Source organism: Electrona antarctica (assembly GCF_951216825.1).
Source record: "Electrona antarctica genome assembly, contig: scaffold_25, whole genome shotgun sequence".
In the NCBI taxonomy this organism is placed as follows: Eukaryota; Metazoa; Chordata; class Actinopteri; order Myctophiformes; family Myctophidae; genus Electrona; species Electrona antarctica.
Window position 1 is genome coordinate 6,573,236 of NW_027637034.1, and position 25,720 is coordinate 6,598,955.

At 42.8% G+C, this 25,720-nt stretch overlaps 1 protein-coding gene across 1 annotated transcript in view; it reads right to left on the reverse strand.

The window, feature by feature from the left end:
• Positions 1-9,636, reverse strand: part of LOC306919226 (uncharacterized protein) — a gene marked incomplete at both ends in the record, with an annotated part of 220,956 nt that extends 211,320 nt beyond the window's left edge. The window contains one exon of the mRNA XM_079532046.1: positions 9,342-9,636. Coding sequence (XP_079388172.1) covers positions 9,342-9,636 — 295 coding nt within the window. The remainder of the gene's footprint in view (positions 1-9,341) is intronic.
• Between the last annotated feature and the right edge of the window lie 16,084 nt (positions 9,637-25,720).

Consider the following 25,720-nt stretch of genomic DNA (forward strand, 5'->3'; position numbering starts at 1 on the left):
CTCATAGGAATAGACTATGTGACAACCGGGTATAGTCTGGTGACCACCGGAGACGGATGACAGCCGGAATGGATCCCGCCCGCCGGAGGAACGCCGGCTTCCCTCCGGTGTCGCTGGGCGCGTCTCTCGAATCTCTTCTGTTGGTTGCTGTCGCTTATCTGCGAAATTGGCACATGTGACCCGCCAGGCTGAGCGGCCGTGTGCCAGAGCTTCGAGCTGTGAAAACTGTGTTGAGGGCCTGTTGCATGGATTCTGGGCTGTGTGCTAAGATTGCGCAATCATCAGCATACTGCAGCTCACAGACACAGACACAGACACAGACACAGACACAGACACACACACACACACACACACACACACACACACACTCTGTCACGCACACTTTGACAGGCTGGAATGGCTTAGGGTTGACGACAGAGTACAGCATCTTGAAATGAGTCTGGTCTACAAGGTTCGCTACACCACCAAGATACTCAGGTACCTGTCTAAATACCTTAATGTCAACACTCACAACACCAGAGGGAGTTCAACAAACCATGTGCAGAAGGGACTAAATAGATTTCACACCTACCAACAGCCATAAAGATATGTGAATCCCTTGACTCCTTCAAAACCGCTCTCAAAGAGCACCTACGGACGGCTGCAATTCGAAACTGGCCCCCATAATATTAGAAATCTGAGGGCCCCCCACCAGACAGACAGAGACAAGAGAGACACAAACAGACAGACACACACACCCCAGAGAGAGACACAGACAGACAGACAGACAGACAATATTCAGCTATGACCGAAATATATTGATTAGCTTTTAGCTAACCACAGCTAAAGGTAAACAGACATTAGTTTTGCTACGTTAGCTTAACTTAACTAACTAGAGCAGAAGGAAACAAACTTACCTTATGGAGTTATGATAAAATTTCACCGTGCACGTTGGCTGTGTGTGGGTGGGTGTGTGTGTGACTGCGTGTGTGTGTTTGTGTGCGTGCGTGCGTGTGATGCAACCGAGCTCCGCCTCCTCCCCGGTCATATTTTTATATTTTAATATTGAATTGAATAAACACGATGGCCCAAATTACATGATCGATATCGTCCTATAATAATTAAACATAATGATCATGTAAATTCGGGCGGCACTCGGCACAAAATAAACCGGCTATATGAATGAATAACGTAGACAATAAGTATACATGAATGACTGACACCATAAACATCGTGGAGAAAAAAAAAGAATGAACAAAACCTAATCAAAACCTAAGTCTACTTACAGGACATTAACATCACATTTGAGTTCCTTTTGAATGCCTGTCAGATTTCTCTACATAACTGTCTCAGCTGTTGGTGCACAAATGCGCCTTGCATGCCTTTGATCTACCGCGCAGAAAACATTTTGACGACGTATGCGGCTATGCGCACTGGCACAACGGTTGTGTGCCCCCCTGATTATTAATAGTCTGGGTTCACATAGTCTGATTGACCTTTTAGTCTGGTTAGACTAATACTAATACAAATACAAAAATGTTTTACCTGAGAGAGTATTGCACCACATTTTCCTACGTAGTAATGTCAAAGTTGACTCACCAGTCTCCTCTTCCTGTTCGTCTTTAATCTGTGGAGGTTGTGGTTCCTCCAGGACCAGACTGGATCTCCTCTCCTGATGTTGTGGAGGTTGTGGTTCCTCCTGGACCAGACTGGATCTCCTTTCCTGTTGTTCCTCTTTAATCTGTGGAGGGTGTGGTTCCTCCAGGACCAGACTGGATCTCCTCTCCTGTTGTTGTGGAGGTTGTGGTTCCTCCAGGACCAGACTGGATCCCCTCTCCTCATATTCAGATGAAACCTCTTAACACACAGACAGAAGGAGGAGAGAGAAGGTAGCATCAGCAGAGCAACTCAAAGTGCTTTTCTCAACTCAAATATGACATTTATTCTCCTATTCATTTTGTCAGGATAACCATTGTTTAAAAGATACGTTTTATCATCATTAATGTAACCTACACTTGTCCTTTAGAATGAAATACGCCCTTATGAAATGCGCTCTTTCGGTTTGATATTAATTAATTTCTTACAGCTGCAGAGAATGGATTTAAAAGGCACTGCGCACGCCATGCCTGTGTCTCTGGAGCCTAGGCTGCAAAAGAAAACTCTGCCCTGCGAGTGACTGTCATAAATGGAATTCCAGCTATCATTCCGGACCCGTCGCCATGAGAAAATGTCGTCCGTGTGCACCCCCATGAAAAGATGAGAGATATTTGAATAAATAAGCATTTTCTGCCAGAACTTTTACATGGATGTGAAACTAGAGGACAATATCTCACTCCACGTCTTTGGAATTATGTATTGGGTGAGTACAAACGGAGCGCAGAGCACATTTATGCAACCCATGTCTCCTTGCTCACTGGGAGCAGAGGCATCCGATCTTTGGCTGTTTATACAGGAATATATGTAATTTATGCATGTTCACAGACATTCTAGGGCTAGTATAACTACTGGTAAATATAGTTCAGTTCAGCTAGCTTAATGCTACTTGTAGCTAAGCTGGTGTTGTTCAGAGTCTACTAACCTGCAGTGTGTAGATCGATGTCCATATCAAAATCAATGTCCAGCCGTTTGTTTTGTGTCTCCAGCAGAGTTTCTAGTGTCTCCATCTCTCTCTGGAAGAGGTTGACCATGAACTCTCCCACCGCGCTGAGGCGCTCCAACACAAACACTCTGACGCTAAGCTCCACACTACAAACATCAGCAGCGCCACGCTGTTTGTCCACAACAAACAATATCTCCTCTCCCACCGACGCTAGCTTTGATTGATTGATTGAAGAATTTATTAACAGTTTGCAGAATTACAGTACATTTCAAGCACAAACTCAATACAAAGGCTGTTAACTGTGAGTGGACGACCCAATTAAGCATTACACTTGTTTCCAATAGGGTCCACCATGTTCAAATCATCAAAACATTTAGAGACGTACAAATAGACACTTCTATAGACAGAACAGGAATTCATCATAAAGGAGGTAAAAAGGGAAAAGAAACATATACAGTGAGGGGGAAAAAAGGGGTGGGCGGTGGGGGGGGGATTCACGTTCAGCTCCGTTAATTTGTTTGTTTTCCTTGGAGGAGCTGCGTTGGGTCCCCAAGTTGGCTCAGTGGCCATACCTTGAGTTGGCTGTGTGGCCGCGACCGTCTCTTGTGTTGTCCATGCGTTCGTGTTTGAGGGATTCCGATTTTACAGGGGCCAGTTTCGAATTGCAGCCGTCCGTAGGTGCCCTTTGAGAGCGGTTTTGAAAGAGTCAAGGGATTCGCATGTCTTAATGACAGTTGGTAGGGCGTTCCACATTTTGGTGGCATAGGAGCGAAAAGAATTTAGTCCCTTGTTTGTGCCGAATCTGGGTTGTACATGGTTCGTTGCACTCCCTCTGGTGTTGTGGGTGTGGACTTCGTTAACATTAAGGAAGTATCTAGACACATGGGTATCTTGGTGGTGTATCGAATCTTGTGGACTTTGAGGTGCTGTGGTACCAGGAGGTGCATGCATAGTCAAAGAAACCCTGTACAAGGGCTCCTGTTAAGGTCTTCAAGGTGTTTTTGTTGACCAGTGAGGAGATCCTGTAAAGGAATCTTGTTCTATGGTTGACCTTTTTGATTACGTTGGTGGCCATTTTATCACCGGAAAGATTAGCCTCCAGGATGGAACCTAGGTAGGTAATTTCATCTTTACGTGTGATAACATTGTCACCCACTTTAACCAAGAAGCCATTTGCCTTGCTGAGATTACTATTAGAGCCAAAGAGAATGGATTCAGTTTTTCCCAGGTGTAAAGATAGTTTGTTATCAGCGAGCCAGGTGCAGATTCTACCGAGTTCAGAGCTGAGGGCATTTTCAACCTGCAGTTTGTCCCTGTCCGAGACCAGCAGTGCTGAGTCATCTGCGAACAGGAACAAGTTGCAGTCACAAGCTGAAGTCATGTCGTTTACATATATTAGGAACAGTAGAGGCCCTAGTATGCTTCCTTGTGGAACGCCACAGCTCACTGGGAGGGGAGGGGACAGTGTTCCGTTCACTTCCACCATCTGTTCTCTCCCCTCCAGGTAGGATTGCATCCAGCTCACTGATGTGCTATCGAAACCAATTGCTTTTAGCTTGTTAACCAGTATGGAGTGGTTCACGGTGTCAAAAGCCTTTTGGAGGTCCAGCATGACCATGCCGCAGTATTTGCCAGCGTCCACCTCTTGTTTGATGTGGTCGCTCAAATAGAGAAGGCATGTGTCAGTGGAGTGGGATGTTCTGAAGCCAGATTGGAACTCGTACAATAATTTATTAGTGGCAAGATACTTTTCAACCTGTTCATAGACTATTTTTCCCATCACTTTCGAGATGGAACTAAGAATAGAAATAGGGCGGTAGTTGCCGGGGTCTAATTTACTCCCTTTCTTGTGCAAGGGGGTTACTTTGGCCAGTTTGAAATCTTGGGGGACCTGTCCCTGTTTGATGGAGAGGTTTACTATGTGGGTGATGATTGGAGCTATAGAGATGGCTGAGTCTCTGAGAAATTTGGAGGGAATGTTGTCATGGCCTGTGGCCTTGTGGGGCTGGAGGGCACTCAGTTTCTTAATTACCTCATCAGTTGTTACCATAACTAGTTTAAAATCGTCTTTACAAACACCTAGGTTTCTGTAGAAGGTTGTAATGTGCTCTACACCAAAGAGCCCAGAGTGGGAGGGCAGTTTGTTAACCAGAGTTGTTGCTATGTTTGTAAAGAAGATATTCAAGTAGTTGGCCACATCAAGGTTGTCAGTGATGAGAGTGTTGTCCGATTTGATGTTTATGTTTGAAAACCTGGTTTTTAGTTTCTGACCATAGCCTAGTTGATTGTTTAGTAGCTTCCAGAGCTCATGAGGATTGTTTTTGTTTTCCTGTGCTTTATCATTGATGAAGTTACTTTTAGCTGATTTGGTCATGGCAGTTACACTGTTTCTTAGCTTGATTCGTTGGGTATTTAGGTTGTTCAAACGAGCTTGGCGAACACTGTCGAAGCGCTTGGCTTGCTTTGACTTGCATTTTAGAAATTCAGAGCATTTTTTGTCTCTGGCTTTCATTGCAGCCAGTATGTCCGAATTCATCCATGGTTCCGAGCGGGTTTTGCCCCTGGTGGTTCTCAAAGGAGCCATGTTGTTCAGTACTGATGTATATTTGGTTTTGAAGCCAAGCCAAGCTTCTTCGACAAGTGTGCTTTTAAGCTCATCGGACCAATCCAGACTCTCCAATACTTGCTGTTCATTTATCTTCAGCCGTACAGACTCCATTTGAAGCTTTTCACCTCCTTTGGGAGAGTCAAGACATTTCCACCAAGCTTTCTGTTCCTACTGTAATATAGAATGTGTAATAAACGCAGAAATATCAACAATTCCCGAGAGGCACGACAACATGTTTGTTCAACAACATTACCGTGGAAAACAACTGGCGTGGCCACGTGATGCAAACAAGTACTTCCGAACGGGTCAAAGTTTTCACGCATGCGCAATAAAGAATCCAGGCACTGTTGCCTTAATACCTTTCGCCCCCTGGTGGTGGAGGTGTGTAACTGTCAGATAGATAGATAGATAGATAGATAGATAGATAGATAGTGTTATGACCTGGCTCTTGGGCCATAACAAAGGAGGAAGACACACAGCTGTTTAAAGGTGCACAAACCAATATTGATTCACAATATAATAAATGTATGCATCAAACAATACTAAAGTATTAAGTGGCTTGTGTTAATCAGTAGATCAGTAGTGTAAGTGAGTGGATGTGTGGTAAATGTAATGTAGGGTGTTGAATGGTGCAAACAAATGCTGCTGCTCTCATGGAAGGAGAGAGAGAGAGACCTGGCTCCCAAGAGAAGACAGACTATGCACACACAGCACACAAAACGAGGTAGAGACTGAGCTACACTTCCTAACCGTCTGTCCACTGTACCAAGACATCAGAGACATGTACTTCCCTGCACGGATTACAATCACCCATGGAGAGTTTGAAAACCACCAAATGTTTAGGCCTATAACATGTTTAAAACATTGAAATACTGCTGTTAACTTTCAAAAGTATAAAACGTATAAAATGTAGCTTACATTTCCATTTCCAAGTAAGTGGATGTATATAGGCTATATGGAAATGAAACAGCCTAGTTTAATGGGAATGTCAGGTTGAAGGAATACACACACATTGTAGTAAAATGTGTGCAGTGATGCTAAATGAATATCATTGTCTTGCAAGCACGTTAGGTTAACTTCCATATAGTTAGGAGTTAGAAGGAGTCCTCCTTAATAACACTATGTACTTTCCATCCGTTCCCCAGCCCCTCACACTCGCTGCTGCGTTTACACGGCAAGCATTATATAAATAATATTATTATCCATCCATTATCCATTTGAAAAAAAAGCACACTGCTCAGGTCAAATAGGCCTATTGATATGCGAATGTGAGATTAATTAATCACAAAGCCTCCAATTAATTAGATGTTTTTTAATGAAGTTTTAATGAAGAAGCTATAGATCTAGCTTCAAATAAAAAAATCTAAAAAAGGTTAAATGTGTCAGACAGATGAGTGCTGTCATGTGTGTTTTTAAAAGTATATTGGGTTCAAAGAAGTTTTACTCTGTCAAAAGTATAATGTGTTTGGTATCAAATACGTTTTACTATATATATATATATATATATATATATATATACACACACACATGCACACCCCCGTATATCTAGGTGTGCCCCGAGATTTTTAGGCTATGAAAAGTGTGCCCTGGGACAAAAAAGGTTGGGAAACACTGGACTACAGCATAACACTCCTGTAAAAAACTGAATCAGACTAAATTAGAATAAATTAATGTATACTATGAACCAGAATGTTTTAAAAAAACAAAAAACTAATTTAAAATGAAAGAACAAAATGAAAGAACATCTAGCAAGCAGTAATTTTTTCATTGCATAGGCCTCTGTGTGGGCGTCCCCGGGGAGTTCCCGGAAGTTCCAGACCCACAGGAATGCGCCCAGGGTACCGGCCCGGTTCCGGCGAGCCGCCCCACGTCCAAAACGGTCGGGAAATGACAGTTAACGTGTGGGGGTCCCTCTACTGTACTCTACTGTACTGTCACACGCGAAATCATCATATATACAGTTAATATGTGTGTGTGTGTGTGTGTGTGTGTGTGTGTGTGTGTGTGTGTGTGTGTGTGTGTGTGTGTGTGTGTGGCTGCACAACAGTGACACTTGGCGGTGAAAACCAACCAAACGCTATTTTCATGCTCGGACACAGCCAGCCAGCCAGCCAGGGACCCAGGGACACACATAGCTGTCTATAGGAGAGGTTGCACCACTCAAAAATATCAGATCAAAAGCTTGTAGATCGGCTATTTGTTACTTTTGGGAGAGAGTGCATTTTCCGGCACCGGCGGCAGCAGTCCGACACCCTACCCCAGACCCTAACCTCACAGGGAAGACACGGCTGTTTTAAACCGGCAGCACACGTAGGGAGCCATGGGTGAGTTTTAACCAGCGACGCTGACACCCTACCCCAAACCCTAACCTCACAGGGAAGACACAGGTGATTTTTAACCGGCAACTCATATCGGGAGCCGCGGCTGTTATCGGCAGTTGCGGCGTCGGCCACGGAATGGACCGACATTGCCGCGGAACTCCACTAATCCCCCCACCTTCCCGGGCAGGTGCCGCCCCTCCCCCCGGCAGTGCCACGCCTGATGGCCGGGGACAGAGAATGCACTAGCTCCTTCTGAATTACGGAGATACAAGGTTTCTCTGCCCGGCAGCAATGATAAAAAGGTAAACCCAGCTGCTATAATAGAACAGTGTCAGTGAGAATCATGTAGATCTCAGGATTCACATGGAAACAGTGAAGGCCTCACAGAACGGAGACCAGGTGTCTCCCTTTGCGTGGGACAGTCCCTCATTTCCAAGACTTTAAGCGTCCCACAAATTGAAACCCTGTCCCACATTGTGACTGATAAGCATTACTGTTCAAATGCCCCAATATAGTTAGTCCCCTAATAGTTGGCTTACTGTTGTAAAGCTCTAACATTGTATATTTTCCTGAATCCTGATAGATGTATAGATGTATATCGAGCAATATCCCCAGAGTCTCAGAGGAGGAGGAAGAGAGGCTCACTAGGACAGATTTAACAGCAACAACAATGACAATGACACAGACGCAGAGAAGGCTCAAACAACCCACCTTGACTCAATAACACCAGAGTAAGGCCAAGTGTGGACAAGGACAGATGCATGCACAGTTGCACACCGCACAGACTTATAGTCTGGTGAGACGTAGGACCCTAGGCAGGTCGCAAACCAGTCCTAGAAACCTCTAAGTGGCTGCAATGCCAGAAGAACACACAAGGCAGGTGGAGCCTCCTGTTGGCTCTGGCATAGAGAAAGGACAATAGCTGGAAGCCTGGATGAGAGGGCCAGTGATTTGGCCAATCACTGCTGACCTTGTGGTGGTCGAAACACTGTGACCTTTTAGCCTCACAGCTAAAAGGTCCTGGGTTCGATTCCCGCTGGGGACGCTAGGGCGTGTTCTCTCCTCTGCGTCATCAGTGCGCATACCCGAGGCGGGGTTGGCGAAAGGGCCTTTCTGTGTGGAGTTTGCATGTTCTCCCCATGACCCCTAGGGTAGGTACCCTCACATGTTCTCCCCGTGTCCCCTAGGGTAGGTACCCTCACAAAACAACATGCAGTAATCCTGGTCTCTAAACTACCTCCCCCTGGCCAGCCAGGGCGCCTAATGGAGGGAAAGGATCTGGTCGGAATAACGTGTTCCTTCCACGTGCTACATCCGGCCAGGGAAACTCCCCCCTGTCAGGTGAAAAGCAGCAGCTTGGACTCCTCATGCATAGAAGGAAGGATGAGGTCAGTCTGCTGCCCCCCAACCCCCAGGTTGGCAGAGGAAGTGTAGCGCCCAGGATTACATTAGATAATTGACACTGGGTGAAAAAATGGGTTGCAAAATTGTGGGATTTATTTTTTTAAAGAAGGTTGGGGACCACCTGATGACCTCTCTTCCAGGCCAAGGCTTTATCCATTATGGATCTTTGATGTATTAACAAACAAACTTAAGCCTTTAAAATAACATGAGAAATATCCCCTAGGCTGCAGTACCAAGTCAGCCATACCACTTATGACCACATTGCTTTAAAAAAAACAAATGTGAGACTGAGGGGTTTAATGACAAAATGATAGGCAAGGCCCATCGGACGGACGGACGGACGGACGCACGCACGCACGCACGCACGCACGCACGCACACACACTTAATGCTACTTGTAGCTGAGCTGGTGTTGTTCAGAGTTTACCAACCTGCAGTGTGTAGATCGATGTCCATATCAACACCAATGTCCAGCACTTTGTTTTGTTTCTCCAGCAGAGTTTCTAGTGTCTCCATCTCTCTCTGAAATAGGTTGCACATGACCTGAGCAGCCAAACTGAGGCGCTCCAACACAAACACTCTGACATCAAGCTTCACACAACAAACATCAGCACCACCACTCTGTTGCTGTTTGTCCAAAACACACAATATGTCCTCTCCCACCGACGTCATGTGTTCATGTATCTTCAGCCGTACAGACTCCATTTGACACGTTTTGACCTCCATTATGAGACGTTGTTTTTAGCAACAATCCGTTTATTTCACACCACGATGAAAAACAACCACAGAGCTAAAGGCTAACAAACTCCATGCTGCTACCATGCTGCAGTGCTAAACGCTGTACACGCACAACCCTGCTGCCGGGTCAAAGTTTTTACGCATGCGCAACAAATGATCCATGCACTGTTGCCTTAATGTCTTTCGCCCCCTGGTGGTGGAGGTGTGTAACTGTCACTAGATTAAAATGATACATCTAATATGTAACAGGGGTTGCGTTTTGCAACTGCCTTCAAATCCCACTATAGTAGGGCCGTGCAGAGAGCACTGAGGGAGCAGGGGCTCAAACACCAGAAAAGGGCACATGTGTGTGTGCTCGTAGCGCACGCCGATATTTGGGGTCTTTTTGTGGGGTCCGTCCCTTGTGCCATTTCATGTCATTGGACAGTAAAATAAGCAATATGTTATCATTAGTCTGAAACTAAAACTGACTGATGGCAGCCAGCACATTTAAAGTATAATTATAAATAATAATTATAAATAATAATTACGATAGTGGAATTATCATTAGGCCTACTTGTCAAATGTTCGTCTTGAAGGGCCAATGGCCCTAAGGCTCCCCACATAAGCCCATGGGCTTGGCTCCCACATAAGCCTTATTGGCCCCCCGGGGCCCATTGGCCGCCCACATGCCCTTATGTGGACAGAAAAAAATAAAGATAAATCTTATGATTTGTTTTTTTGTTTTTTATTTGGAAGGGGCACTTTGAGGCAAAAGGGCAGGGGCTCAAGCCCCCCTAGCCTGAGGTGTAAAAACAAATCACACCCGTGTGAAGTGAGGGGCGCTCTTATTATCGTACATCATCATGAATCATCTTATACTGGCCAATCATTCAGAATGCCTGTTGCCACACATTTACATCATATTTGGCAGACATTTCACCCAATTTCTCCTTTCATTGTCAATGGCAAATATTGAGACGGGTGGGGTCAAAAGCTGTATATAGGAGGCCCTCAAAAAATCACACCTGTGTGAAGTGAGGGGCGCTCTTATCATTGTACATCATCATACATCATCTCATTCCGGCTAATCAGAATTTACGTCCTCACCTTTGTCTTCAATGTTTGTGTTTACGCAATGTTTGTGTTTCCACAAACACTCAAAGCTGGCCATTCATTATCAATGGCATAGAATTTGTATGTTGGGACAAACACTCAAAACTAGTCATTCATTTTCAATGGCATTTAATGTTTGTGTTGGGACAGTTTGTGTTTACACACAACCTCAAAGCTGGACATACTGTAGGACGGGCTAGCGCCCCTCAAAACAAATAAAAATAAAGATACAAGTTGCTCAGGACGTCAGCTAGAGTGAGCAACCTCACAGACTCCATATTTGGACTTAATCTTCGACACAAAACTCTTTATATGGGCAGATATCGACTTCCTTCTTCACACTTCACGTCGGACTCAAACACTCAAAGCTTTGAGTGTTTGAGTCCGACGTCACGCTGACACCGTTATGGTGCGGGAGCGACACGGTATAAGAATGTCAAGCGGAGTCACAGAGCTGGACAATGTGGGAGCAGCGAGCTTGAAGCTGCACAGAGACAGACATTATTTAAGAGCTCTAAGCAGCACAGAGACAGACATTCTCTAAGAGCTCTAAGCAGCAACAGAGACAGACATTCTTTAAGAGCTCTAAGCAGCACAGATACAGACATTCTCTAAGAGCTCTAAGCAGCAACAGAGACAGACATTCTTTAAGAGCTCTAAGCAGCACAGAGACAGACATTCTCTAAGAGCTCTAAGCAGCAACATAGACAGACATTTTTTAAGAGCTCTAAGCAGCAACAGAGACAGACATTTTTTAAGAGCTCTAAGCAGCAACAGAGACAGACATTTTTTAAGAGCTCTAAGCAGCAACAGAGACAGACATTTTTTTAAGAGCTCTAAGCAGCAACAGAGACAGTCATCCTTTAAAGGACCACTTCACCACTTTTCAACCTATCTTCATATAAGGTCCTCACTAATAATCATGAAAAAAATGGCGCAATTCTTTTCTACTCGGTCTGTGTCTCATAGGAGGGCTGTGGAGAGTTCAGAAACCGTCCTCCAGTGACATAATCGATGGCGAATACAAGCTAATAAAAAATGCAGGCATTCTAGTCCTGAAAAGTTTCAATGCAAAAATGGAAGCCATCGTTCTCACGATAATGAAAATCTAAACATTTTTTGTAAAAATCGTGTTTAAAAAGAATCTGCCTAATGATGATGTCACTGGAGGACGGTTTCTAAACTGCCCACAGCCCTCCTATGAGACACAGACTGAGTAGAAAGAAATTGTGCCATTTTATCATGATTATTAGTGAGGACCTATTATATGAAGATAGGTTGAAAAGTGGTGAAGTGGTCCTTTAAGAGCTTAAAGCACCAACAGAGACAGACATTCTTTAAGGGGCGATTCACACTATGGTCCCGGTTGCGCACTCGGGACCACTTGGCAGATGTTGTGGTAGTGTGAATGATGCGTACCGTTCCCGGGAGCGGATCGCCCAACCGTCCCCGTCCATTTGGTTTAATCTTATGCACTCAATAATTATATTGTTGTTAAACAACTGCATTACTTAATTTACAAGAAGTCTACACAATTAGAGAATGTAGAAGAATTGTTATTTTGATCAATGTGTGCCCGTTGTCTCTTATTGCTGAAAAAACCTTATCCAACGACAACAACATATTCTAAGTCTGGGGTCTGAGAGGCTAAATCTCATCAAATGGTGGTCCATGGCTCAAATGCAGAATAAATAATGGGCCCTGATGTAAAAAGTGTTGAAAACCACTGATTTAAAGGATAAGCCTCTTGAGATGCATCATCTCGTTTTAGAGGGGGTCCTCGGGCATTTGTCCGTAACGTCGACATTGATGTTGTAGTTCTTGCGATCCACTTATTTGAGACATAAAAAGTACAGATAAATGGTGCATTTATAGATAGATGATTGCCTCATGACGCAATACCTCCCCAATCTGTCCCAATTCAAGAGACACAATGTACTAGAATTTTATGGCTTTCATTGTATTACTCAAATATTGGGGGGGGGGTGCCTACTGTATGAGCTCAAACAAAGTGTTGTATAAGTGTATGCAAAGTAGTAGTTATCATAAGCAGGACTAGCTGTGTATAAGAGCGTGGTTTGAAGCAGCAGGACATACATCGGTTCAGCTGTCATCTGACAACATGGCCAACCTCCGACTCCTGTGTGTCCTCATTGGTGAGTAGGCTCTTCAAAGCTTATTTACAAGGACATAATGGCAGGACCATTGAAGTATATTTACTACAAAGAGAGAGACTGCTTTTCTCTCTATAAAGCCCATAAACAGACGTAAAGACTTAGACTAGAAAATACTCAGGAAAAAATACGGAGAAGTTCTGCAGACAGATAGATGGATGAAGAAGCACAGGCAAGCAGATGAATGAAGGTTCCGGAGTTCCATTTATTTTCAGAGTTCAATACAGCATCCGACAGCTGAGCCATGGGGCCGGAGCCCCATGGATCCTTCCCTCAGCCTCTCGGCCTCCGGACTAACACTCACCCAGATAGGCATTTACAGTAGACCTTTATACAACTGAAAGACGGAGACAACAAAGGGAAATGCAAAGGTGGTCTCAGGTTACCCCACCCCCCTGTACCAAACGGTCAAACATGCCTAAATAAGGTGTTGGTCACCAGGAAGGACAGAGCTAGGAGGCACAGTGCTGCTATCAGCTAGCTGATCTATTAGCATACAACCCCGCCTGCAGCTCCCCATGCATCCTGTCTAAACATGTCATGTCACTCTCTCAATGAGAGACAAAGATCCAGGTTTACACTTTAGCTAAAACAGACTATATTAATGTGAATTATGGTTTCCATATACATCATAACCTCCCTTTGAGACAATCATGTCTCATAAAAACGAATATGGAAACACAATTGACCCTCGTCCTCCCTTTGGCACTGACTGGAACATAAAAAATATGACACAAAGAAATCAACAATTACAGTAGAATTCAAAAATGGTTTGCAGACTTCTAGGCATTCAAATCACATAACTCGTTACCAGTGTTCTCATTCCATTACAGTATTATCAATTTCTCTGTACTGTAATCAACTTCACTTTTAACCTTTACATAACTCAAAACATGATCATTGGCATAAATGATAACCCGTAAACATATATCTGACATTTAAACACAATACACCGTCGCTGAATCCAACCCCTTTTGCTTCACTCAAAAGCACCCAATTATTGAATCCAAAGTGTGTTACGGTTCTTCAAACTTTACATCTGATGCTCTTAGCATCAGTTAATGTCAAGGATAAATTTTACCATAGTCATCCATAAAATGATTCATTTTTGTTTAGTTAACTCCTCTTTTTAGGACATGCAGAAATCATCTATAATTATTTCAACACTCTAGATTTCCCAAGGCTCGTAGAGAAAACAGCACTGCGGCACTTACAACATTCACTTCATGACCCCTTAGGTCATGGACGGACCAACGCGAGACCTGACCACCTCTTTGTGATTCACACCCACGGAAACAACATATAAAAAACGTGCATGCTACTATTACCCCACTTACGTTAAAATCCTAGAGTAATTTATATAACTTTAGAGTTTTCCCACATGTCATAGCAGAAATACCTTCGTTGACTTTTCCCATTCACAAATTTATTCGAACAAAAATAAGAACTTTATGCACAATTAGGACGATTAACACTTATGCGTACGACAGGATCACTGTCTTTCGCCTGACAAAGAAACATCTAACTAATTTTACTCCGGTAAATATTTCTATTCAGATCCAAATCTCCCTTAGGCATATTCATCCCCGTTAAGTCAACTTATCTAATTAAATACCTGACACATAAAATCAACACACATGCCCATTATATGTTGAACTAGACAAACGTAAACATACATTTGGAATCAAATGGAACGATATCCATCTGATATAATACAATCTTCTGTAACGTTTCTTCTCCTTTTGTCTCACCTTCGTCAGTGTTCATCAGTCAGCGCACACAGGCCAAACGAGGTTGTGATGCAGTACACTTATGCACCGCATGGCGTAGGCCGCTCTGTTGTCGAGAGTTGCCCTTTGTCCGAAAACTTTCAGTCTGATCTGAATTCACTTTACATCACCTCCTCCCTTTCAGTCATGACAATACAACATGACTAAAAAAACGAGAAAGTGAATCAGCGTCATCACAGGAGCCTGTAGGCCTCTGCGAGGCAGAAACTTGTGATGTGCCGTGTTGCGAGCTTGCAGATCAGCCGCCGCTGTCGAGACGCTGAATGGAACGAAGCCACGCCGCCTCTCCGCCTGTCGAGTCGAGACGCGCCGAGAAGAGTCAATGAAGTGGCCATCGCCTCCCTTGGACCGCAGACCGCCGATGAACACCCTCGGGCCGGGGCACGCTGTGCTCCGTAGCACCCCTCTCCCCGCCGTCCAGCCGCTGTCCATCGCCCCTGGTCACGATGGCCGAGAGCATCACGCCGTTGCCCATCGCCGCTCCTCGGTGCAGGCCACCTCCGTCGTGGTGGTGATCGCCATTGCGTCGAACGCCGCCGGCCCGACCGCAGCGCGCCGTGCATCGCCGCCCTCCTCCGTCCAAAAAATTGCCAACCGAAATATCTATTAGACTGAATTGTCCTCTGGTTCGTTATTGCCTGGCGCAAAAAATGTTCACACCAATCAGCATCAGGTTTCGACGCACCATTGATGAAGTATATTTACTACAAAGAGAGAGACTGCTTTTCTCTCTATAAAGCCCATAAACAGACGTAAAGACTTAGACTAGAAAATACTCAGGCAAAAATACGGAGAAGTTCTGCAGACAGATAGATGGATGAAGAAGCACAGGCAAGCAGATGAATGAAGGTTCCGGAGTTCCATTTATTTTCAGAGTTCAATACAGCATCCGACAGCTGAGCCATGGGGCCGGAGCCCCATGGATCCTTCCCTCAGCCTCTCGGCCTCCGGACTAACACTCACCCAGATAGGCATTTACAGTAGACCTTTATACAACTGAAAGACAGAGACAACAAAGGGAAATGCAAAGGTGGTCTCAGGTTACCCCACCCCCCTGTACCAAACGGTCAAACATGCCTAAATAAGGTGTTGGTCACCAGGAAGGACAGAGCTAGGAGGCACAGTGCTGCTATCAGCTAGCTGATCTATTAGCATACAACCCCCCCTGCAGCTCCCCATGCATCCTGTCTAAACATGTCATGTCACTCTCTCAATGAGAGACAAAGATCCAGGTTTACACTTTAGCTAAAACAGACTATATTAATGTGAATTATGGTTTCCATATACATCACCATGGACAAGAGTTCTTTAAGGTTTTCTATATTTTAGGACCCACAAAGCGCTTCTACTTATTTTTTTCTGATCAATATGGCAGGACCACATTTGATCCGATTTCACTCAGCGATGTGAGAAACGAATTATCTTTAAAATATTTGACACGTCACTGTGTTTGTATGTGTGTATGTTTCAGTGTTGGCTGCTGTTTTTTGTGGGGAGGCTAACTGCAGGAGTAAGTACTGTTGCAACGGCTTGAAAATTGATGCTCTTCTATTTAATTCAACCTTAATTATGTTTTATTTATTAGTTTTATTACTTTCACTGAGCTATAGCCTATATGATTAAAATAATTGAATATAGATCAATCGTGTAAAGGAAGGACATTATAATTAAGAATTCAGATTAACGTGTGTGTGTGTGTGTGTGTGTGTGTGTGTGTGTGCGCGCGTGCGTGCATGCGTGCGTGCGTGCGTGTAAACATGCATGCGTGCACACAAAAATGATTTCATTTGCCAGATGGTTGGGGATGTGGTAACTTCAAGATACGACTCTTCTGTGGTAAGATGGAACTGTACATTACCAGCTTGAAGCTAAGCTTAGTGACCATATACACTATAGCCTGGTAACTTGACCACTCCCCCTTGAGAGTAAGTAGTTTACCAGGCTATATACACTACACGTGTATGCCTATTTTCCTTAATGGATATTTTCTGAACTGACATTTTCCGACCTCAATATATTTTTTTCTTTTTAAACATACACCATTAATAATCTATCTATAAATGCACCAGGTCTCCGTTTGTCAGCAAAGACCTCCGAACATCGCGCGTTTTATCCAAACCACAGAGAGCTCCGTAGATTTCGAGTTATTCAGCTTTTAGTCAGCCTGTATAATGGATGCGGACGGGGCGAGGTTGCGCAACCTGGTCTAGGATCGCTAAAGAAGGAAAGGCCAAGCCAAAATAATAATGAAAAAATAGAAATCAGCGATCCGGTTTGATATCAATAATAAAGCTTATCTGACGGATCAATCCGCCAGGAGCGGAATGTAGTTAGATTCCTTATGGCGGAGCGTTACGTCACAAGCAGTAAGTCTGTTAAGCAGTCAATTTCTGTTAGTCAGTGTGATTTTTACCCCTCGTCATTTTGGATTTAGACTTGTTGGGCTATATCTCCAAATTGCATCTGACTTTTCCATGTATTTCTGTAATATAGTATGTCTCGCTGGGAATAAATGTATCCCACCTAGATAATTTGACAAAGTTTCTGTCTCCGTTTATTTGCACAATCTTTACCATTCAAACAGAGAACTATTACAGTAAATTCACATCACACCAAAAGGGGTTCCCGCCCAGAATGGGTTAAACATGATTTGTGCAGTTTTAAATTTCACCAAGTCTGGGAACTTTAGAATATAAGATTTTAAAAACAGGTTATTGGTATGATCAAGGTATCCTTATTATAGGTTTGCCCCATACTTCTACACAGTACGATAGATAAGGGTCAACAAGTGAATAGTACAGAGTGTGTCATTGAAAACAAAGACATTTGAGTCCATATCTTGATAAATAGGTTGACAAATCATTGTAAACCAATCAGAACTCTCAGATCATCAGACACGGGTCTCCTAACTGTACCTAGAGTAACATGTACATGTGCTGAAGGTGGATTTAGTCCCTATGGTCCTACTCTCTGGAACGAACAACCTTAATGACCTGCTACAACTGTGTCATCTTTTAATCTCGTCAGCCCTAGTTACTTCATGTGTCAAATCGTGAAAATAGCTGATCTACAAGCTCACAACATGTTGCGATGCAATGTGTTCTGACCTTGTAGATTGCCTATATCCGCAGAGCAAACATTGTGTGTGTGTGTGTGTGTGTGTGTGTGTGTGTGTGTGTGTGTGTGTGTGTGTGTGTGTGTGTGTGTGTGTGTGTGTGTGCGTGCGCAGACGCATATACACGCGTGTATATGTGTGCGTGCCAGGGCCGTGCAGAGAGCACTGAGGGGGCAGGTGCTCAAATCCCACAAAAGGGCACATCTGTCGGTTTTTGGGGTGGTCTTTTTGTGGGAATACCTTGTGCCATTTCACACCAGAAATGTTGTACATTGGGGGCTCAATTTTCATCCATGCTATACTCCTTTTCCCTAAACTTCTTTGCCTTTATTTATTTGTTTTTACCATTTTGAAAAACTTTTTGAATAGTTAAAAAATTAAAGTTTTATAAAATAGCAAAAAGAAAAAAAAAGGGAAATAAGTTAAGGGATAAGGGGTTTAGCATGGACAAAAATAGAGCCTTATTTTTCTAATGGGGAAATAAAAGGTGTTCCACAATAACTTGGTCCATGTCAGTGGCCTACGTTCTCATTACCATGTCAAAATGAAAAGGGCCACGGATGTTGTGTTAACACTTTCATCGCCCTCACGTGATGTTACCGCAGGCAGACAGGCAATATCTGTGAATTTGCGCCAACTACTTCCGGGGCACACAGCCCAACACAGCGAGAGGAGCATCAAAAACCTCTGGCGGATTGGACCAAAACAACAACTTTCCTCATGATGGGAAGAACGTAGGCTGTGTGTAGCAGCCTGGACAGCACGAAAGGTTAGTTAAGAGCTTCGGTTGCATGGAATTTATATAAACCTATATAACCCGCCATATTTGTTTTACCTCAAATGTCTGGTTTGGTAATGTGAAATAATTCCTTTTGTTCACAGCACACACCTGACAAAGGAGCATTGATATTAAATGACGATTAAATAGAATCGTTTAAATGTGATGCATATGTGTCTTCATGGTCCGATGGTACATTATGTAAGATGTAGCAACACCCTGATCTACACAAACCCAGCAGCTTGTGAGCACTTTACTGCATATCAATGAACATAATTATTGCATAAATTGTAATGCATATGACTTGTTAAATACTGACAAATGTGGACACAGACTGAGGCTCATATTGTACTACCACAACATATGAGCTGGAGGGAATAATGCAAGATAAAATGAAGTTCCATCATGTTGAATAGAAAATAAGATCCATACACAAGATAGAATTAAGCTCCATTACAAGGAACTATTAATGTGTATTTTATTCAGTCATGTTGATATTGTCAGATTATGCATATAATTCAGATAAAGAAAGAACAAGTGTGCTTCCTCTGGAGACTGCCCTTTGTTTAAGGCAGTGGGTGCTCAGCTTTGAAAATAACTTAAATCATAAACAAACTAAATGGAAAAAGTGACGCTCCAAAATAAAAATAAATAAAAAAAATGTATACTTTTTAGTGGCTTAGACTGACCATATGTCTTAAACTAATGGCTTTTCGCCTGTATGAGTACTCATGTGTCTTTTTAGATTACCCGCCTGAGTAAAGCCTGTACCACATACTGTACAAGAAAATGGCTTTTCTCCTGTATGAATCCTCATGTGTGTTTTTTGATCTCTTGTGGTAACACAGCCTTTACCACATACTGTACAAGAAAATGGCCTTTCGCCTGTATGAGTCATCATGTGTCTTTTTAGATGAACCGCCTGAGTAAAGCCTGTACCACATACTGTACAAGAAAATGGCTTTTCTCCAGTATGAATCATCATGTGTGTTTTTTGATCTCTTTTGGTAACACAGCCTTTACCACATACTGTACAAGAAAATGGCTTTTCGCCTGTATGAGTCATCATGTGGGTTTTTAGATTACTGGTGTTAACATAGCCTTTACCACATACTGTACAAGAAAATGGCCTTTCGCCTGTATGAGTCGTCATGTGGGTTTTTAGATTACCCGCCAAAGTAAAGCCTTTACCACATACTGTACAAGAAAATGGCCTGTCGCCTGTATGAATCCTCATGTGTGTTTTTAAACTCTCCTTTAGATTAAATATTTTGCCACACATTGTACAATAAAAACCTTTCTTCCCTGTGTGACTCCAGGACTTCAGGTCCTGGGACAGCTTGTGCTGTCCTCCCACATTGTGTGTGTTTTGTGATTTCAGTGTGTTTAAAGCTGACTGATCTCCCCTAGTCCCCTCCCACTCATCACTGTCTTCAGTGTCAGATTCAGAACAGTGTGAAGAGAGGAGCTGGTTGTCACTAGTTGGTTGTGATGTTCCACAGTCCTCTACATCAGCTTGTGTTTCCATGTGTACAGTTGAGGTGCCGGCTACAGGCTCTGTCTCTCTGTCTTCATCATCTTCTTCACTTTTCACTGCTAATAATGTCAACACTGATCCACCAGCCTCTTCTGGTCTTTGAAGTAGGTCCTCTTGTTCCGCTTTAATCTCTGGAGCTTGTGGTTCCTCCTGGACCAGACTGGAGCTCCTCTTGTCGTCATGTGGAACCTCCTCTTTACACACAGGGACGTGCAGAAAGTCTACAAAAATAATACAATGTGTTACGACCCTTATGGTCTAGGACAGGGGTTCTCAATGTTTTTGGCTGGGGACCCCCGGAAATGCCATGTCTTCTCCCCTCTGGCTCCAAAACTATGGAATGGGCCTGGGCCAATTTAGCGGTCCAGGCACCTTGGCTGGTAATCCAGCATGACATTGCGTCACGGGTTCGAGTCCAGATCCAGTCAGAGATTAGCCAGAGATTAATTTGATTAAAACTTTTAACGCAATTAATCCATGCTTGGATGACCCGCCCCATACATGCCATAATCCCATCGACTCTGCACTATCTAGCCCTATCTGGATGGCAATAATAGTGCCATAAAAGGCTGCACAATTTACATAGGCAGAGGCTCAAATCACATAGCACGACAACGGGTGAAAGACACCATCCTACCACACTGGGTTTGTTATAAAGAATAGAATATGCATACATATGCATGTTAAATGTATCCGCCTTCTGACAGTTATCTTACCATTCCCACAACAATATACAGAAAAACATGGCATATTTTGGACATAGTTTGAATGATGATTAATCATGATTAATTCATTTTCAAACTTTTATTAATCTGATTAAAATTTGTAATCGTTTGACAGCCCTTGGTGGGATGCACGATTAATCGGTAGCATAATCAGAATAGGCCATATCGGCGATAAAAATGCCATATCGGTATAGGAATGGTCTCAAAATAATAAAATCTTAAATCAAAATAAAGTTTTTTTTTTCTACATTTAATTTGTGTACTCGTCTCATTCAGTAGTCATTCAGTTGTGAAAACAGACACTTGTAAAAGGCTATTTATTGATTGATGTAATACTTTATTAACATGCTTTGGGCCAAGCCCCTAGGGCCTAGGCTTGTTTCCATTGTGGTCCTCTGTATAATATCGGAATCGGTATCGGCAGATATGACCCTGCAAATAATCGGAGATTGGATATTGGATATATATTGGATATATATTCTTTCTCAATAGGCCTACCAATTTGTACAGCAAGCCTTTGGCTGTATACATATATTATTTATATTTGTATATTTATTATAATGATTAGGAATGAGTGCTTAGCTGAATAGGACTAGATTTTAATAATCATAATGTTGGTTACTTGAGAGCCAAATATTTTCTGAGGTGGTACTTGAAAACTTGTAAAAAGGTTGAGAACCACTGATTTAACAATATTTCTGTAGTTTTTTCTTAATTTCATATAGGCTCAACATTCTGCTCTGGTTATCAATGGTAAAACTTGTTTATCTAATTAAATAGAGGTTTGCTTAAAAGTAATCCAAAGGTAACTGAAAGTAACCAGTTACTTTTTAAATTGTGGTACTCGGATTACGTTACTGACTACAATTTATAGCAAGTAATTTGTAACTGTAGGCCGGGGATTACTTTTTAAAAGTAACCTTCCCAACCCTGATTGTAAATGGTATTCAACTTTACTACATGTTTAAACCACAGTAAATAAAACACTACATACCTATCTTGTACAATTTTACTACAGGTTGCATCCTTGCATCAAACAGTCCATGTCTCTGGTCCATCTCTGGCTGTTCCTCTGACAACGTTGAATGTCTTTTGGAGGCCATCTCTCTAGATACTGTCTCCCTGTGGTGCTCTGTGGAAATCACCAGTAGAAAGCCCTTTCATTATACCACATCAAACTTACCATGTCCTGTTCAGTTGAAAGGAGCAGTCACTAGTTGTTCTAAGTGCTAAAATAATTGTCCCCATCCTGATGTAAACATCAGATGAAAATAAAAATTATATTGAATTTGTAAAAGGGAAACAAAGGTCAAAACAGAAATAGCCAATCTACAAGCTCACAGAGGACACAGTCAACCCATACGGCTCCCAGGTGCCGTCTACATTCCTCCTGTCTCTCCGGTGGTCTAATGTTCATGAAATAGGCCTACCACTTGTTTATCCTACTTGGCCTGTGTCTCATAGGAGGGCTGTGGGCAGTTCAGAAACCCGTCCACCAGTGACATCATCGTTAGGCAGATTTGTTTTTAAACAAGATTTAAAATAGAAAATATTTCGATTTGTATTATTGTGAGACCAAAGGAAAATCCTTTTCGCATTGCAACTTTACACACAGGAACGTGCAGAAAGTCTAGGATTAATACAGGTTAGTTAATACTGAATTTAATACTGTTAATACTGAAGTAGTACTGAAAAGCTTCAGTGAACCCATTAATACTTTTACTGACGAACCGTCGTCCCATTCATAATACATTTTGATCAATGTAGTCACATTGTTAATGCTACAATCGATAACCGAGTCATATCGGTTCATCTCTACACTCTCAGTATCGACCCACTTCCACCAATAAAACCAATAAAGACAGAGTGATTTAAACTTACTGAGATCCAGGTGGTCTTCAGGTTCCTGTTTAAGGTGGTCTTCAGGTTCCCGTTTAATAGAAACAGTTGTGGCTGGAGAACTGATATTCACCTGCAGACTGGACTCCACACACTGGTCTGGAATGAAGACATATACTGTAATAAACACTTTAATAAAGACTTTGATGTGACATTATTAACTTTAATAATAAGGCTGTTCATGTGTCACAAATAAGGACTACCATAGACTATATAGAGACCAAAGGACTAGAGCATAACACTCATGTAGAAAACTGAATCAGACTAAATTAATGTATACTATGAACCAGAATGTTTTAAAAAAACAAAAAACTAATTTAAAATGAAAAATGAAAGAACAAAATGAAAGAACATCTAGCAAGCAGTAATTTTTTCATTGCATAGGCCTATTTGAAATAGCCAAATCAGTTTGATAACAGATTAATTATCCTGAAATAGATAACACGAGTAGGTATAATATTGTTGCCGTCAGGTGGAGACTAGCCTCGGAAACCCAGACGTTTTTATTTCAAGGGGGGAAAAAAAAGTCTGGACAGAGTCCATTCAAGTGGAACGAGTCCACTTCAATTCGGCATACAGTAGCCCAGTAGATTCTCCCGGTGGATCCTGCCGGGAGCTGCCTATGACATAGAAAGCATAAGTGGACCCCAGGCTAGGTGGAGACCTCTTATGTCCAATACTGTTACTTTTCAGAATTCTAGTAAGTAGGAAAAATCACAGTGAGAGGTGCAACTCTGTGTGGGTGTCCCCAGGGAGTTCCCGGAAGTTCCAGACCCACAGGAATGTGCCCAGGGTACCGGCCCGGTTCCGGCGAGCCGCCCCATGTCCAAAACGGTCGGGAAATGACAGAGTTAACGTGTGGGGGTCCCTCTACTGTACTGTCACAACCGAAATCATCATATATACAGTGTGTGTGTGTGTGTGTGGCTGCACAACAGTGACACTTGGCGGTGAAAACCTACCAAACGCTATTTTCGTGCTCGGACACAGCCAGCCAGCCAGGGACACACATAGCTGTCTATAGGAGAGGTTGCACCACTCAAAAATATCAGATAAAAAGCTTGTAGATCGGCTATTTTGGTTACTTTTGGGAGATAGTGCATTTTCCGGCACCTGCGGCAGCAGTCCGACACCCTACCCCAGACCCTAACCTCACAGGGAAGACACAGGTGATTTTTAACCGGCAACGCATATCAGCTGTTAATACTGAATTTAATACTGTTAATACTGAAGTAGTACTGAAAAGCTTCAGTGAACCCATTAATACTTTTACTGACGAACCGTCGTCCCATTCATAATACATGTTGATCAATGTAGTCACATTGTTAATGCTACAATCGATAACCGAGTCATATCGGTTCATCTCTACACTCTCAGTATCGACCCACTTTCACCAATAAAACCAATAAAGACAGAGTGATTTAAACTTACTGAGATCCAGGTGGTCTTCAGGTTCCTGTTTAAGGTGGTCTTCAGGTTCCCGTTTAATAGAAACAGTTGTGGCTGGAGAACTGATCTTCACCTGCAGACTGGACTCCACACACTGGTCTGGAATGAAGACATATACTGTAATAAACACTTTAATAAAGACTTTGATGTGACATTATTAACTTTAATAATAAGGCTGTTCATGTGTCACAAATAAGGACTACCATAGACTATATAGAGACCAAAGGACTACAGCATAACACTCCTGTAGAAAACTGAATCAGACTAAATTAATGTATACTATGAACCAGAATGTTTTAAAAAACAAAAAACTAATTTAAAATGAAAAATTAAAGAACAAAATGAAAGAACATCTAGCAAGCAGTAATTTTTTCATTGCATAGGCCTATTTGAAATAGCCAAATCAGTTTGATAACAGATTAATTATCCTGAAATAGATAACACGAGTAGGTATAATATTGTTGCCGTCAGGTGGAGACTAGCCTCGGAAACCCAGACGTTTTTATTTCAAGGGGGGAAAAAAAAGTCTGGACAGAGTCCATTCAAGTGGAACGAGTCCACTTCAATTCGGCATACAGTAGCCCAGTAGATTCTCCCGGTGGATCCTGCCGGGAGCTGCCTATGACATAGAAAGCATAAGTGGACCCCAGGCTAGGTGGAGACCTCTTATGTCCAAAACTGTTACTTTTCAGAATTCTAGTAAGTAGGAAAAATCACAGTGAGTGGTGCAACTCTGTGTGGGCGTCCCCAGGGAGTTCCCGGAAGTTCCAGACCCACAGGAATGTGCCCAGGGTACCGGCCCGGTTCCGGCGAGCCGCCCCATGTCCAAAACGGTCGGGAAATGACAGAGTTAACGTGTGGGGGTCCCTCTACTGTACTCTACTGTACTGTCACAACCGAAATCATCATATATACAGTGTAGTGTGTGTGTGTGTGGCTGCACAACAGTGAAACTTGGCGGTGAAAACCTACCAAACGCTATTTTCGTGCTCGGACACAGCCAGCCAGCCAGGGACACACATAGCTGTCTATAGGAGAGGTTGCACCACTCAAAAATATCAGATAAAAAGCTTGTAGATCGGCTATTTTGGTTACTTTTGGGAGATAGTGCATTTTCCGGCACCTGCGGCAGCAGTCCGACACCCTACCCCAGACCCTAACCTCACAGGGAAGACACAGGTGATTTTTAACCGGCAACGCATATCAGCTGTTAATACTGAATTTAATACTGTTAATACTGAAGTAGTACTGAAAAGCTTCAGTGAACCCATTAATACTTTTACTGACGAACCGTCGTCCCATTCATAATACATGTTGATCAATGTAGTCACATTGTTAATGCTACAATCGATAACCGAGTCATATCGGTTCATCTCTACACTCTCAGTATCGACCCACTTTCACCAATAAAACCAATAAAGACAGAGTGATTTAAACTTACTGAGATCCAGGTGGTCTGCAGGTTCCTGTTTAAGGTGGTCTTCAGGTTCACGTTTAATAGAAACAGTTG